The sequence below is a fragment of the Rhinoraja longicauda genome, chromosome 7, assembly GCF_053455715.1.
Source record: "Rhinoraja longicauda isolate Sanriku21f chromosome 7, sRhiLon1.1, whole genome shotgun sequence".
Taxonomy (NCBI): Eukaryota; Metazoa; Chordata; class Chondrichthyes; order Rajiformes; family Arhynchobatidae; genus Rhinoraja; species Rhinoraja longicauda.
Window position 1 is genome coordinate 73,167,711 of NC_135959.1, and position 13,074 is coordinate 73,180,784.

The following is a 13,074-nucleotide window of genomic DNA, read 5'->3' on the forward strand; positions in this document are numbered from 1 at the left end:
GAGGCCAATTCACTGGATGACTTTAAAAGAGAGTTAGATAGAGCTCTAGGGGCTGGTGGAATCAAGGGATATGGGGAGAAGGCGGGCACGGGTTACTGATTGTGGATGATCAGCCATGATCACAGTGAATGATCAGCCATGATCACAGTGAATGGCCAAATGGCCTCCTCCTGCACCTATTTCTATGTTTCTCCAGAGATGCTGCCTGGCCCCCTGAGTAGTTACTCCAGCACCTGGTGTCTTTTTGTGCATTAACCAGCATCATCTAAACTATAGAAGAGTTGGTTTGGGTGTCATGTTCAGCACAAACATTGTGCACTGTGTCCTGTGAGTCTGAAGGAGGAGGATATGTAGACATAATATTTGCCCAACCTGATGTTGTGCAATCTTAGGGGGTGGGATAGCAATGAGATGATATGTGTTTGGTACATTGCCCAGGCCACACCCGCGTTGATCTCGGCCTCTCCACCACTGTAACCTCGCGAACATGCCTTGTGGGGCCGAGCTGTGGGGATAGGCTGCTCTGCACTGCACAGCTCGCTGACAAACCTGCCTCCTCTGTCTCTGTCTCTGTCTGCAGCCGGCACCGCACTGCAACACCCCCGCACCGCACCGACCTCCATCCGAGCCCGGCTGGGAGAGCCGGGACGCCGGGACTACGTGCTGTAAGTGGGGGCATACCAGGGGGCAGCTGCCCTTGGACCTTACCGTCGTGTGACAAACAGCGGCGACGTGTCTGTGCAATGCAACCGCGAAGTAAATGGGGAGCGTTGGCACAAAGACAGGTGGCATGCATGGGAAGTGGGTGAGACTGTGAATGTGTGTGTTGTTGTTGTTGAGGGTGTGAGTGAGGGCGCGTGCGAAGGAGAGAATGAGCGTGAGTGAGTGTGAGAGAGTGTGTGTGAGAGAGTGTGTGCAAGTGTGGAGAAAGGATGCGTGTGAGAGAGTGTGTGTGAGAGTGTGTTTGAGAGTGTGTGCTTGAAGGAGAGAGTGCAAGTGTGAGAAAGAGAGAGAATGTGTGAGAGAGTGTGTGAGTGTGTGTGAGAGAGAGTGTGAGAGAGTGTGTGTGAGAGAGTGTTTGTGAGTGAATGTGAGAGTGTGTGTGAGAGTGAGTGTGAGAGAGTGTATGTGAGTGTGTGTGTGAGAGAGAGTGTGTGTGTGTGAGAGTGTGAGTGCGTGAGTGTGTGTGAGAGAGTGTGAGAGTGTGAGTGAGAAAGTGTGTGTGAGAGAGAGTGTGTTTGAAAGAGTGGGTTTGAGAGTGTATGAGAGTGTGTATGTGAGAGTGTGTGTGAGTGTGTGTGTGCGTGAGGGTGTGCATGAGAGAGTGTGTGTTTGAGAGAGTGTGAGAGTGTGTGAGAGTGAGTGTGTGAGAGAGAGTGAGTGTGTGTGTGAGAGTGTGGGAGAGTGTGAGAGAGATTGTGAGTGTGAGCGTGCGTGCGTCACTGAGTGTTTCACTGTGTGCATCACTATGTGTGTAACTGTGCGTCACTGTGTGTGTGTCACTGAGTGTGTGTGCGCGTCACTCTGTGTGTGTCACTAAATGTGTGCATCACTGTGTGTCACAGTGTGTGTGCGCGCGCGTCACTGAGCGTGCACACATCACTGAGTGTGTGCGCTTCACTGAGTGCGCGTCTGTGTGTGTCACTGAATGTGTGCGCAGCACTGAGTGTGTGCATCACTGTGTGCACGTCACTGCGTGTGTGTGTGTGTGAGCGCATCACTGAGTGTGTGCGCGTCACTGAGTGTGAGCGCGCGTCACTGAGTGAGAGCGCGCGTCACTGAGTGTGCGAGCGTCACTGAGTGTGTGCGCGTCACTGAGTGTGTGCGCGCGTCACTGAGTGTGTGTGTGTGCGTCACTGAGTGTGTGTGTGTGCGTCACTGAGTGTGTGTGTGCGTCACGGAGTGTGAGCGCGTCACTGAGTGTGCGCGTCACTGAGTGTGTGTGTGTGAGCGCGTCACTGAGTGTGCGCATCACGGTGTGTGCGTGTCACTGAGTGTATGTGTTCGCGCATCACTGAGTGTGCGTGTGTCACTGAGTGTGTGCGCGTCACTGAGTGTGTGTGTGCGCGCGTCACTGAGTGTGTGTGTGCGTGCGTCACTGAGTGTGTGCACGTCACTGAGTGTGTGTGTGCACGCGTCACTGAGTGTGTGTGTGTGTGCGCGCGCGTCACTGAGTGTGTGCGTCACTGAGTGTGTGTGCGCGCGTCACTGAGTGTGTGTGTGTGCACGCGTCACTGAGTGTGTGTGTGTGTGTGCGCGCGTCACTGAGTGTGTGTGCGCGTCACTGAGTGTGTGTGTGTGCGCGTCACTGAGTGTGTGTCACTGAGTGTGTGTGTGTGCGCGCGTCACTGAGTGTGTGCGCGCGTCACTGAGTGTGTGTCAGAGTGTGCGTGCATGTCTCGGAGTGTGTGTGTCTCAGAGTGTGAGTGTGTGTTTCTGAGAGTGTGTGTTTGATTGTGTGTGTGTTACTGAGATTTGGGTCTGAGGTTATTGCATTAAACTATCATGAAAGAGAGAGTGGTGGCCAGGTGCATCCTCCCTGGTCTGAGCCAGCTGGTTCGTGGTTTGATTGCTGAGTTATTGATCATGATTATTTTCTACCGTGCTGTATTTGTAAAGGGGCTGGGACCTTGCTGTATCGTGTAGAGGGAGCAGACAATGTCAGTTTGTACCAATGCCTTGTGAGGCTGCTGATTGCAGCCCTGGTTCTGTCTTGCCTGGGTGAACGCCGGGAAAGTTTGCTGGTTGTTCTTTCTGACCATTTCACAAATACCGATTGAAAATACTGTGGCAAGTGGTTGCTGGATTAACTACAGGGAGATTGTGTAGACAAGAGGAACTGCAGATGCTGGCATCCTGAGCAAAACACAAAGTGCTGGAGGAACTCAGCTGGTCAGTGGAGGGAATGGACAGGTGACATTTCGGGTCGGGACCCTTCTTCAGACTGTCTTTATGTATATTCAGGTTGAAGAAGGGCCCCGACCTGAAGTGTCATTTATCCGTGTTATCCAAAAATGCTGCCTGTCCCGCTGCTACTCCAGCACTGTGTGTCATTTTTTAATGTAATGTTACTGTGAAATGGAGGGTCTAATTGCTCACTTCATCACTGTGTGAGTCTGCCTCTTGTAAAATGGACCTCCTTGTACCACCTCTGTCTGCCTCTTATACAATAGACCTCCTCTCCCCAAGGGAGGTACTGAAGTGTTTTTAACATGTGCCAATACTCTGAACCCCCTTTCTCAGTGGGACCACCTGAACTGAGAGGGAACCCCTCCATTATTCACTGCTATTGATCAGATGTGGCCTGCTCGGACAACTGTGAGTGTGCTTGCCAGTGTCTTCAATCTTACAATTGAATACTAATATAGTTTTAACATCTTTATTTGACAATTTTGCTCCAAACTAACTATCCTTTGAGGCAGTTATGAAGCCGGGAGACAGGCCATGAAGCCCCACCTTATCCATGCTGACAGAGGTGTCTACCCGAGTTAGTCTCATTTGCCTGTGTTTAGATCATATCCCGCTGAACATTTGCCTGTGTTTAGATCATATCCCGCTCAACATTTGCCATTCACCTTATCTATACCCCTCATGATTTTATGCACCTCTGCAAGGTCACCCCTCAGCCTGTTGTGTTACAGGGGAAAAACTCGAACCATCAATGTCTCTCTTTATAACTCAATCCTTCCAGATTTGGTTAATCTTTTCTGTACCCTCTCCAGCTTAATGACCTCCTTCCTGTATTGGCTCACAGTACTGCCTGTGTGCTTTTGCCAATAACTTGTACAGCTTTAGTTTAGTTTAGTTTACAGATAACAGCATGGAAACAGGCTTTTTGGCCCACTGAGTCCTCACCGACTAAGCGATCAGTAGTTTTATCCGACAAACTAGGGACAATTCACATTTGTACCGAAGCCAATTAACCTACAAGCCCCGCACCGCACCGCACGTCTTTGGAGTGTGGGAGGAAACCGGAGCACCCGGAGGAAACCCACGCTGTCACAGTGAGAACATACAAACTCCGTGCAGACAGCACCCGTAGTCAGGATTAAACCCGGGTCTCTGGCGTTGTAAGGCAGCAACTCTACCGCTGCGCCACCCATACCCTTACAACTACGGCACTGTGAGCCCCAACCGATGAAGGCAAGTGTGCCAAACGCCTCCTTCACCACTCTGTCTTCCTGGGACCCCCATCTTCAGGGCACCATGTACCTGTAGCCTGGGTCTCTCGATCCACCACACTATCCAGGGCGCAGGTCCTGCCCTGGCCTAATTTGCTAAAAAACACCTCGCACATCTCAGTGTCAAGCCCCTGCAGCATCCCTCTGTAACACACCCTACCTCCAGTGATCTGCTGAGAGATTTCACATGCCTTGCAATACCTCCTGGACTGGACAACCAAACACTTTATTCTGTCCACCGCATCCAACCCGTGCTAAACTTAATGTCTTCCACTAAAGGTCGTAAGGAATAGGAGTAGAATTAGGCCATTCGGCCCATCAAGTCTATTCCATCATTCAACCATGGCTGATCTATCCCTCCCACCTAACCCCATTCTCTTGCCTTCTCCCCATCACCTCTGACACCTGCAAAGGGTGCAGAGTGCTGGAGTAACTCAGCGGGTCAGGCAGCATCTCTGGAGAACATGGATAGGTGACGTTTCACAGAGTGCTGGAGTAACTCAGCGGGTCAGGCAGCATCTCTGGAGAACATGGATAGGTGACGTTTCACAGAGTGCTGGAGTAACACAGCGGGTCAGGCAGCATCTCTGGAGAACATGGATAGGTGAGATTGCAGGTCGGGACCCTTCTTCGGACAATCTTCAGTCTGACCCGAAACATTTGCTGTCCGTGTTCTCCAGAGATGCTGCCTGACCCGCTGAGTTACTCCAGCACTCTGTGAAACGTCACCTATCCATGCAGCGTGAAGTGTAGATGGAGTCGATGGTGGGGAGTCTGGTCTGTGTGATGGTCAAAGAACAGATCAAATGGCCAGTCCAAGCTGTAGGTTTGACAAAGGAAATTCTAGAGCTGGGTGTCTGAAGGAACTAACTGTAACATGTCTATCCAGAGTAGATCTGCTGAAGGGGACTGGAATTGGAGGAGTGCCAAGGTCTAAAGTTTGTATGAGATTGTAGGAGTAATAGGAGTAAGGAGGGGAAGGGACCTGCAAGGAAAACAATCATCAAATAGAGATGGAGCTGGGTTTGGGCCAGCCGGGATCAGGTGAGCGGCACTTGGATCGGTGAAAGGATAGCGGAATCCTGGCTGACCTCCAGTGTACATGAGGTGGAACGTGTGAGACTGCCCCTGGCTCCTGGCTGGGAGAGCAGTGTGCCATCGAGCCAGGACCATCAAAGGCAGAGGCAGAGAGAGATGAGCACGGTGGCGCAGCGGTAGAGTTGCTGCCTTACAGCGAATGCAGCGCCGGAGACTCAGGTGCGATCCTGACTACAGGCGCCATCTGTACGGAGTTTGTACATTCTCCCTGCGTGGGTTTTCTCCGAGATCTTCGGTTTCCTCCCACACTCCAAAGACGTGCAGGTTTGTAGGTTAATTGACTGGGTAAATGTAAAAATTGTCCCTGGTGTGTGTAGGATAGTGTTAATGTGCGGGGATCGCTGGGTGGCACGGACTTGGTGGGCAGAAAGGGCCTGTTTCCGCGCTGTAGAATCTAAATCTAAATCTAAAAAAAATATTTTTTAAAAGACGTCATGGAGCCGAGGGGGAAGGAGGAAAGAACACAGAGAAATGTGGCCTCAGGCCGGGCAAGACAATGAGGGCCTCAAAGGGCCTGGAGAGAGGTTGAGCAGTTGGCACAGGGAGAGAGTAGAAGAACGTGCCAAGGTTTGGTTTGGTGGTAAGCGCCAGTCTGAGCTACAGGGAGAGGTTGAGCAGGCTAGGACAATCGACAATAGTCAATAGGGGCAGGAGGAGGCCATTTAGCCCTTCGAGCCAGCACCACCATTCAATGTGATCATGGCTGATCATTCTCAATCAGTCCCCCGTTCCTGCCTTCTCCCCATACCCCCTGACTCCGCTATCCTTAAGAGCTCTATCTAGCTCTCTCTTGAATGCATTCAGAGAATTGGCCTCCACTGCCTTCTGGGGCAGAGAATTCCACAGATTCACAACTCTTTGACTGAAAAAGTTTTTCCTCATCTCAGTTCTAAATGGCCTACCCCTTATTCTTAAACTGTGGCCCCTTGTTCTGGACTCCCCCAACATTGGGAACATGTTTCCTGCCTCTAACGTGTCCAACCCCTTAATAATCTTATACGTTTCGATAAGATCTCCTCTCATCTAAATTCAAGTGTATACAAGCCTAGTCGCTCCAGTCTTTCAACATATGACAGTCCCGCCATTCCGGGAATTAACCTAGTAAACCTATGCTGCACGCCCTCAATAGCAAGAATATCCCTCAAATTTGGAGACCAAAACTGCACAGGTGCGGTCTCACTAGGGCCCTGTACAACTGCAGAAGGACCTCTTTGCTCCTATACTCAACTCCTCTTGTTATGAAGGCCAACATTCCATTGGCTTTCTTCACTGCCTGCTGTACATGCATGTAATGGACATTACTGATTGGAGTGCAGGAGGCTGAGGTGTGATCTTACAGAGATGTATAAAATCATGAGGGGAACAGCTTCTTCCCAACAACCATCAGGCTCTTGAACACTGCACGACATTAACCTCAGCAACTATGATCTTCTATGGTAGCCACAAAATGCTGGAGTAACTCAGTGGGTCAGGCCACAAAATGCTGGAGTAACTCAGTGGGTCAGGCCACAAAATGGTTGAGTAACTCAGCGGGTCAGGTCACTATGATCTATAGACGGGCGGTCATGGGTTTTGGACGATTATGGTTACCTGGTATTATGCTTCTCAGTTTATGGCATTATTGATTATTGTACATATATAGGCACAAGGAACTGCAGATGCTGCTTTACAAAAAAAATGTACCGTGCTGGAGTAACTCAGTGGGCCAGGTAGCATCTTTGGAGAACCTGGATAGGTGGCGCTTTGGGATGGGTTGAAGAAGGGTCCCGATCCGAAACGTCATCTATCCATGTTCCCCAGAGATGCTGCCTGACCCGCTGAGTTACTCCAGCACTCTGTGAAACGTCACCTATCCATGTTCTCCAGAGACGCTGCCTGACCCGCTGAGTTACTCCAGCACTCTGTGAAACGTCACCTATCCATGTTCTCCAGAGATGCTGCCTGACCTGCTGAGTTACTCCAGCACTCTGTGAAACGTCACCTATCCGTGTTCTCCAGAGACGCTGCCTGACCCGCTGCGTTACTCCAGCACTCTGTGTCTTTTTATGGTGTTTACAGGCCTGGTAAGTTGCAGCAAACGAGAATTTCATTCTTCCGTTGCTGGTACATATGACAATTAAACACTTTTGTGACTGCTAGTTTGGTCTGGGATGAGCAGAGGTCAGGGTGTTTATACAAACAGACAGTAACTCGAGTTGTGTTGGCCTGGTAACATAAGCCTGGCATAGTTGTCATGGAAATTTCCTCGGCCAGTGTTGAAATGTACACTGACACGCTGCCACGAGGTGAGGGCACCTTGTCAAGGCACTGCAGTCAGCAAAGAGTCACACTGCCATGTGCTCTGCGCAGAGATTTATTACAGTGCACTTCATTTGATTTGTGTTTGCGATCAACAATTGTCTTGTCGATGTGTTGAACGGCCAGCTTTGAGGATGAGGCCCGGGCTAAAGCTAATTATTTAAAAGATTGCGTTTTAGAGATGCAGCGTGGGGATCAATGTGATCATGGCTGATCATTCACAATCAGTACCCGGTTCCTGCCTTCTCCCCATACCCCCTGACTCCGCTATCCTTAAGAGCTCTATCTAACTCTCTCTTGAATGCATTCAGAGAATTGGCCTCCACTGCCTTCTGAGGCAGAGATTTCCACAGATTCTCAACTCTCTGACTGAAAAAGTTTTTCCTCATCTCAGTTCTAAATGGCCTAGCCCTTATTCTTAAACTGTGGCCCCTTGTTCTGGACTCCCCCAACATTGGGAACATGTTTCCTGCCTCTAACGTGTCCAACCCCTTAATAATCTTATATGTTTCGATAAGATCTCCTCTCATCCTTCTAAATTCTAGCGTATACAAGCCTAGTCGCTCCAGTCTTTCAACATATGACAGTCCCGCCATTCCGGGAATTAACCTAGTAAACCTACGCTGCACGCCCTCAATAGCAACTACATTTGTGAATTCACAAGGAATTGCCGATGCTGGAATCTTGATCAAAGCACAAAGTGCTGGAGGAACACGACAGGTCAGGTAGCATCTGTGGAGTGAATGGACAAGCGATGTTTCAGGTCGGGACCCTTCAGACTCGAACGGGATTCCAACCCGAAATATTATCTGCCCATTCCCTCCACAGAGGGCCAATTCTGCCTGAGTTCTTCCAGCAGGTTGTACTTTTTGCAAATACTTGAACATAGTTCCACAGGAGAATGTCCGCTGAAAGTCATCTTTGTGTGGTTTAATGATAAACGTCCATTCTTTAAAAGGAAACTTGGCAGTGATTTCCAAATGTAAGGCAAATCAGCAGGTTATAAGGCATCAGGCAGTGATGTAGATAAAGGATCTAATCTGCCTGATAAAGTGTTTAATCATTACCCCCGTTTGCAAGTCTAACTGCTGTGGCCGCATTCATGTCATTGGTGTAAAGGGCAGGAGGTAGCAAAGACCAAGGGCATTACATCCGCAGATCCATATTGTCGTCAGTAATCCTGATTGGCACAGACACCGACCACGGGCCACCTCCATCTGCTTCGAGTCATAGAGTGATACAGCGTGGAAACAGGCCCTTCAGCCCAACCTGCCCACACCGGCCAACATGTCCCAGCTACACCTGCCTGCATTTGGTCCACATCCCTCCAAACCTGTCCTATCCATATACCTGTAGAACAGTTTCTTAAATGTTGGGATAGTCCCAGTCTCAACTACCTCCTCCGACAGCTCGTTCCATGCACCCACCACCCTTTGTGTGAAAACGTTACCCCTCAGATTCCTGTTAAAAAAAATTCCCCTTCACCTTAAACCTATGTCCTCCCCCCCCCCCCCGTCCCCCTGCTCTCCTCCCGTACACCCATACCCGTCCCTTTTCCCTTTTATCCCCTCTTTCCCCTCCCACCCACATCCTTCCCTCCAGCTTTACATTTCACTCCTCCTCTTCTCTCTTTATCCGACACCCTTTTGTCTCCTTTTCACCACCAGCCTTTGCCACTCACTCCACCCTCCCCCCCCCCTCACCTGTATCCACCTATCACTTGTCATGCCCCCACCTCTCTTTTCCAGCTTTCTCCCCCCCCTACTCTATCAGTCTGAAGAAGGGTCCCGACCCGAAATGTCGTCTGCCCATTCCCTCCACAGATGCTGCCTGACCCGCTGAGTTCTTCCAGCACTGTGTTTTGCTTGTGATAATGTAAATGCTTTAAGTATATGACGTATACAAGCAAAGATGATGGACATTTTCGCAACGTGGTGGAAGCCCCTTTTAGATTTTTTAGATTTAGAGATACAACGCAGAAACAGGCCCTTTGGCCCACCGAGTCCGCGCCGCCCAGCGATCCCCGCACATTAACACTATCCTACACACACTAGGGACAATTTTTACATTTCCCAAGCCAATTAACCTACAAACCTGTCTTTGGAGTGTGGGAGGAAACAGAAGATCTCGGAGAAAACCCACGCAGGTCACGGGGAGAACGTACAAACTCCGTACAGACGGCGCCCGTAGTCAGGATCGAACCTGAGTCTCCGGCGCTGCATTCGCTGTAAGGCAGCAACTCTACCACTGCGCCACCGTGCCGCCCATTAAAATGTTGGTGAAACTCTCTTCAATTGTTCTCCGGGACATGTGTACAATGACTTGGATGACATCAACTCTGTGGGGATCCTGATACAGAGGTAGACCTCAGTTCAGTGGATTGATGGCTCCCATTGTCAGCCTGTGGGATATCATTTGCTCAAAGGTGCAAGGTAGTCTTCAACCACAAATAGTCAAAGCTGACTCGAATGCTGTGGTTGGCCCGTGCACCGAGGTACAGCGAAAAGCTTTTCTTGTTGCGTGCTTTCCTCTCAGTGGGAAGACAATACATGATTACAATCGAGCTGCCCACAGTGTACAGATGTGAGGTCAAGCAAATAACATTTAGTGGAAGATCTACTGATGTGGCTTGTGTACCAACCAGTGGTACTACGTGCATCAGCCAGTGGTACTGGAGTGTGCCGATCCAGTGGCACTGGGGTGTGCCGATCCAATGGCACTGTTGTGCCGATCCAGTGGTGTTGGGGTGTGCAGATCCAGTGGCACTGAGGTGTACCAAACCAGTGGCACTTTGGTGTGCAGATCCAGTGGCACTGGGTGTGCCGATCCAGTGGCACTGGGTGTGCCCATCCTGTGGCACTGGGTGTGCCGATCCAGTGGCACTGGGGTGTGCCGATCCAGTGGCACTGAGGTGTGCCGATCCAGTGGCACTGAGGTGTGCGGAACCTATGGCACTGGGGTGTGCTGATTCAGTGGTACTTTGTACACCAAGCCAGCTAAGAGAACATTGGCCATGCCCCAGTGCATAGTGTGTATTATTAAGTTCATTTTGCCAGTGTCAGTGTGACCTCTGAACGATATGCGGTTTCAGTTGCACCAAGGTCTTCAGTTTTACATTATTAGGGTTATGTCGTATCAGGGTTGTCATTGACTAGGGTATATTTATCTGTGTGTTACTGCGTCTACAGGCTGTGAAGCTGCAGCAAGTGAGAACGTCATGGTTCCATGGCGGGACATATGACATTTCAACACTCCTCGACTCCTGAATCCTGAACGTTGAAGTGGCTGAGATCACGGTGTTGCTGCTCAAACAGCAGGTCACGTGTTGGCCAAATGACCACTGCCTCTCTTTATTTAATCTTATTTCTCTTGCTCCCCCAGCACGGCACCCTTGGATTTACTGAGCCAATCGTCCTGCTGTTGAATCAAACGCCACGATGTCGCTGGATCGGAAGCCTCTGCGGCCAGCTGTGCAGGCTGCCATCGACCTCTCGTCTGGGGCAATCGGTAATGGGGCATTGGGCACAGAGACCAGGGGGCACATCGTACACCACCCTCTCATCTGGGTTAATGGGGCATTGGGCACAGAGACCAGGGGGCACATCGTACACCACCCTCTCGTCTGGGGCAATCGGTAATGGGGCATTGGGCACAGAGACCAGGGGGCACATCATATACCACCCTCTGACCAGAGGGCACAGAGACCAGGGGGCACATCGTACACCACCCTCTCATCTGGGTTAATGGGGCATTGGGCACAGAGACCAGGGGGCACATCATACACCACCACCCTCTCGTCTGGGGTAATGGGGCATTGGGCACAGAGACCAGGGGGCACATCGTACACCACCCTCTCGCCGGGGGCAATCGGTAATGGGGCAATGGGCACAGAGACCAGGGGGCACATCATACACCACCCTCTCGTCTGGGTTAATGGGGCATTGGGCACAGAGACCAGGACTCTTTGCGGGGCATGTCCGAGCCGGGTGGGGCTGTGGTGTTCGGTGCGACAGTGAATTGAGGAGGTGGCGATGTCTGTTCCCAGCTGGTTCTCCATGCTCCTAGTATGTTGAAACCGGAGCCACAGAGGGTCGCTGCATGACGGGAGAAAGGGCGACGAGATGACAGGCATTGAGGTCCCAGTTGCTGTGAATCCTGGGCGAGGTGGTGCAAAGGATGTTTGGCGTCCGATGGGGCCTTGCACACCAGCCTATGAGTGAAGAACTCTCTGCGAAGCTTGGCGGGTGCGATACCTGCGAGCACTCTCTGTGTCATAGATAGACACCTCCTGTAGCTGTCTCCTGTCTGAGAAACTCTCAATGCAAAGGGTAGACAGTCAGAACCTCTAGCCCAGGATGGAAACATTAGGGGGAATTAGCGACAGGGAGAGGTTGGATAGACTTGGGTTGTTTTCTCTGGAATACCTGAGATTGTGGGGAGATCTGATCGAAGTATATCAAATTATGAGTAGGGAGGGTAGACAGTCAGACCTATTGCCCCAAGATGGAGGGCATAGCTTCAAGGTGAGAGGGGCAAAGTTTAAAGGAGATGTGTGGGAGTTTTACACAGAGGGTGGTGGGTGATGGGAACGTGCTGCCAGGGGTGGTGGTGGAGGCAGATACGATAGTGGTGTTTAACTGGCTTTTAGATAGACACGTGGATATGCAGGGAATGGAGGGGTATGGATCATTTACAGGCAGACATTGTGGGTTGAATGGCCTGTTTTTGTGCTGTACTGTTCTATGTTCTAACCCATCATTATTTTAAGGGAGACACATATGTAGCTCCCTTTCTGCTAGCTGGGGGTGGGTGCTGGAGGTGGGGGTTTAAGGCGATCGTTCAGCTGTAGGTGGTCTGGACTGCCTCCAACCATTGTAGCAGCAGGCAGCAGGGTTGGCTGGAGGTTTCTTTTTTTTTAAAGGCAAAACGCTAGAGTAACTCAGCGGGTCAACAAGATGCTTTTCACTGTACCTCGCTCGGTGCACATGAAAACATAAACCAAGCTAAATCATAACATCTGTGGAGAACATGGGTCGGTGACGTTTTGTGGAGAACATGGGTCGGTGACGTTTTGTGGAGAACATGGGTCGGTGACGTTTTGGGTCGAGATTTCTTCAGACTGTTTGGGGATGGGGGAGAGGAGGGGGAAGGGCAAAGCCTGGCAGGTCATAGGTGAACACAGATGGTGGGGGGGGGGGGGGTTGATAGGCAAGTGCTTGGACAAAGGCCAGAGAGTAAAACAGAAGGTGTGAGACAGGTTGATGGAAGAGTTGCAAATTGTGAAGCCAGAGGAAGGAATGTTGGTGGAAGTAGGTGGGAGACCAGGTGAGCACGGGGGGGGGGGGGGGGGGGCAGTTCAGAAAGGGGGGGAGGGAAGGAAAGGGGGAGAAGGACAGCATCTCCGAAGGACATGGGGAGGTGATGTTCTGGGTTGGGACCCTTGCTCAGAGGGTTTATGTCTACACCCGCTACGGGAGGAGTTACCCTTTGTATTGCC

The 13,074-nt window shown here is 50.9% G+C and overlaps 2 protein-coding genes across 6 annotated transcripts in view; one reads left to right on the forward strand and one right to left on the reverse strand.

The window, feature by feature from the left end:
- mrps31 (mitochondrial ribosomal protein S31) overlaps positions 1-840 on the reverse strand; it is a 32,149-nt gene extending 31,309 nt beyond the window's left edge. The window contains exon 1 of the mRNA XM_078402856.1: positions 709-840. The gene's annotated coding sequence lies outside the window, so the exon portion shown is untranslated. The remainder of the gene's footprint in view (positions 1-708) is intronic.
- Positions 1-13,074, forward strand: part of LOC144595384 (mitochondrial ornithine transporter 1-like) — a 40,367-nt gene that overhangs the window by 10,951 nt on the left and 16,342 nt on the right. For 2 of the 5 annotated variants that reach the window (XM_078402858.1, XM_078402859.1), the window contains 2 exons: positions 581-665; positions 10,959-11,084. In XM_078402858.1, the coding sequence (XP_078258984.1) occupies positions 11,015-11,084 (70 nt within the window). In that variant the 5' untranslated portion in view covers positions 581-665; positions 10,959-11,014. Of the gene's footprint in view, positions 1-580; positions 666-5,522; positions 5,544-9,915; positions 9,938-10,958; positions 11,085-13,074 lie in introns of those variants that run through there. The other 3 variants (XM_078402861.1, XM_078402863.1, XM_078402860.1) reach the window with 3 other exon arrangements.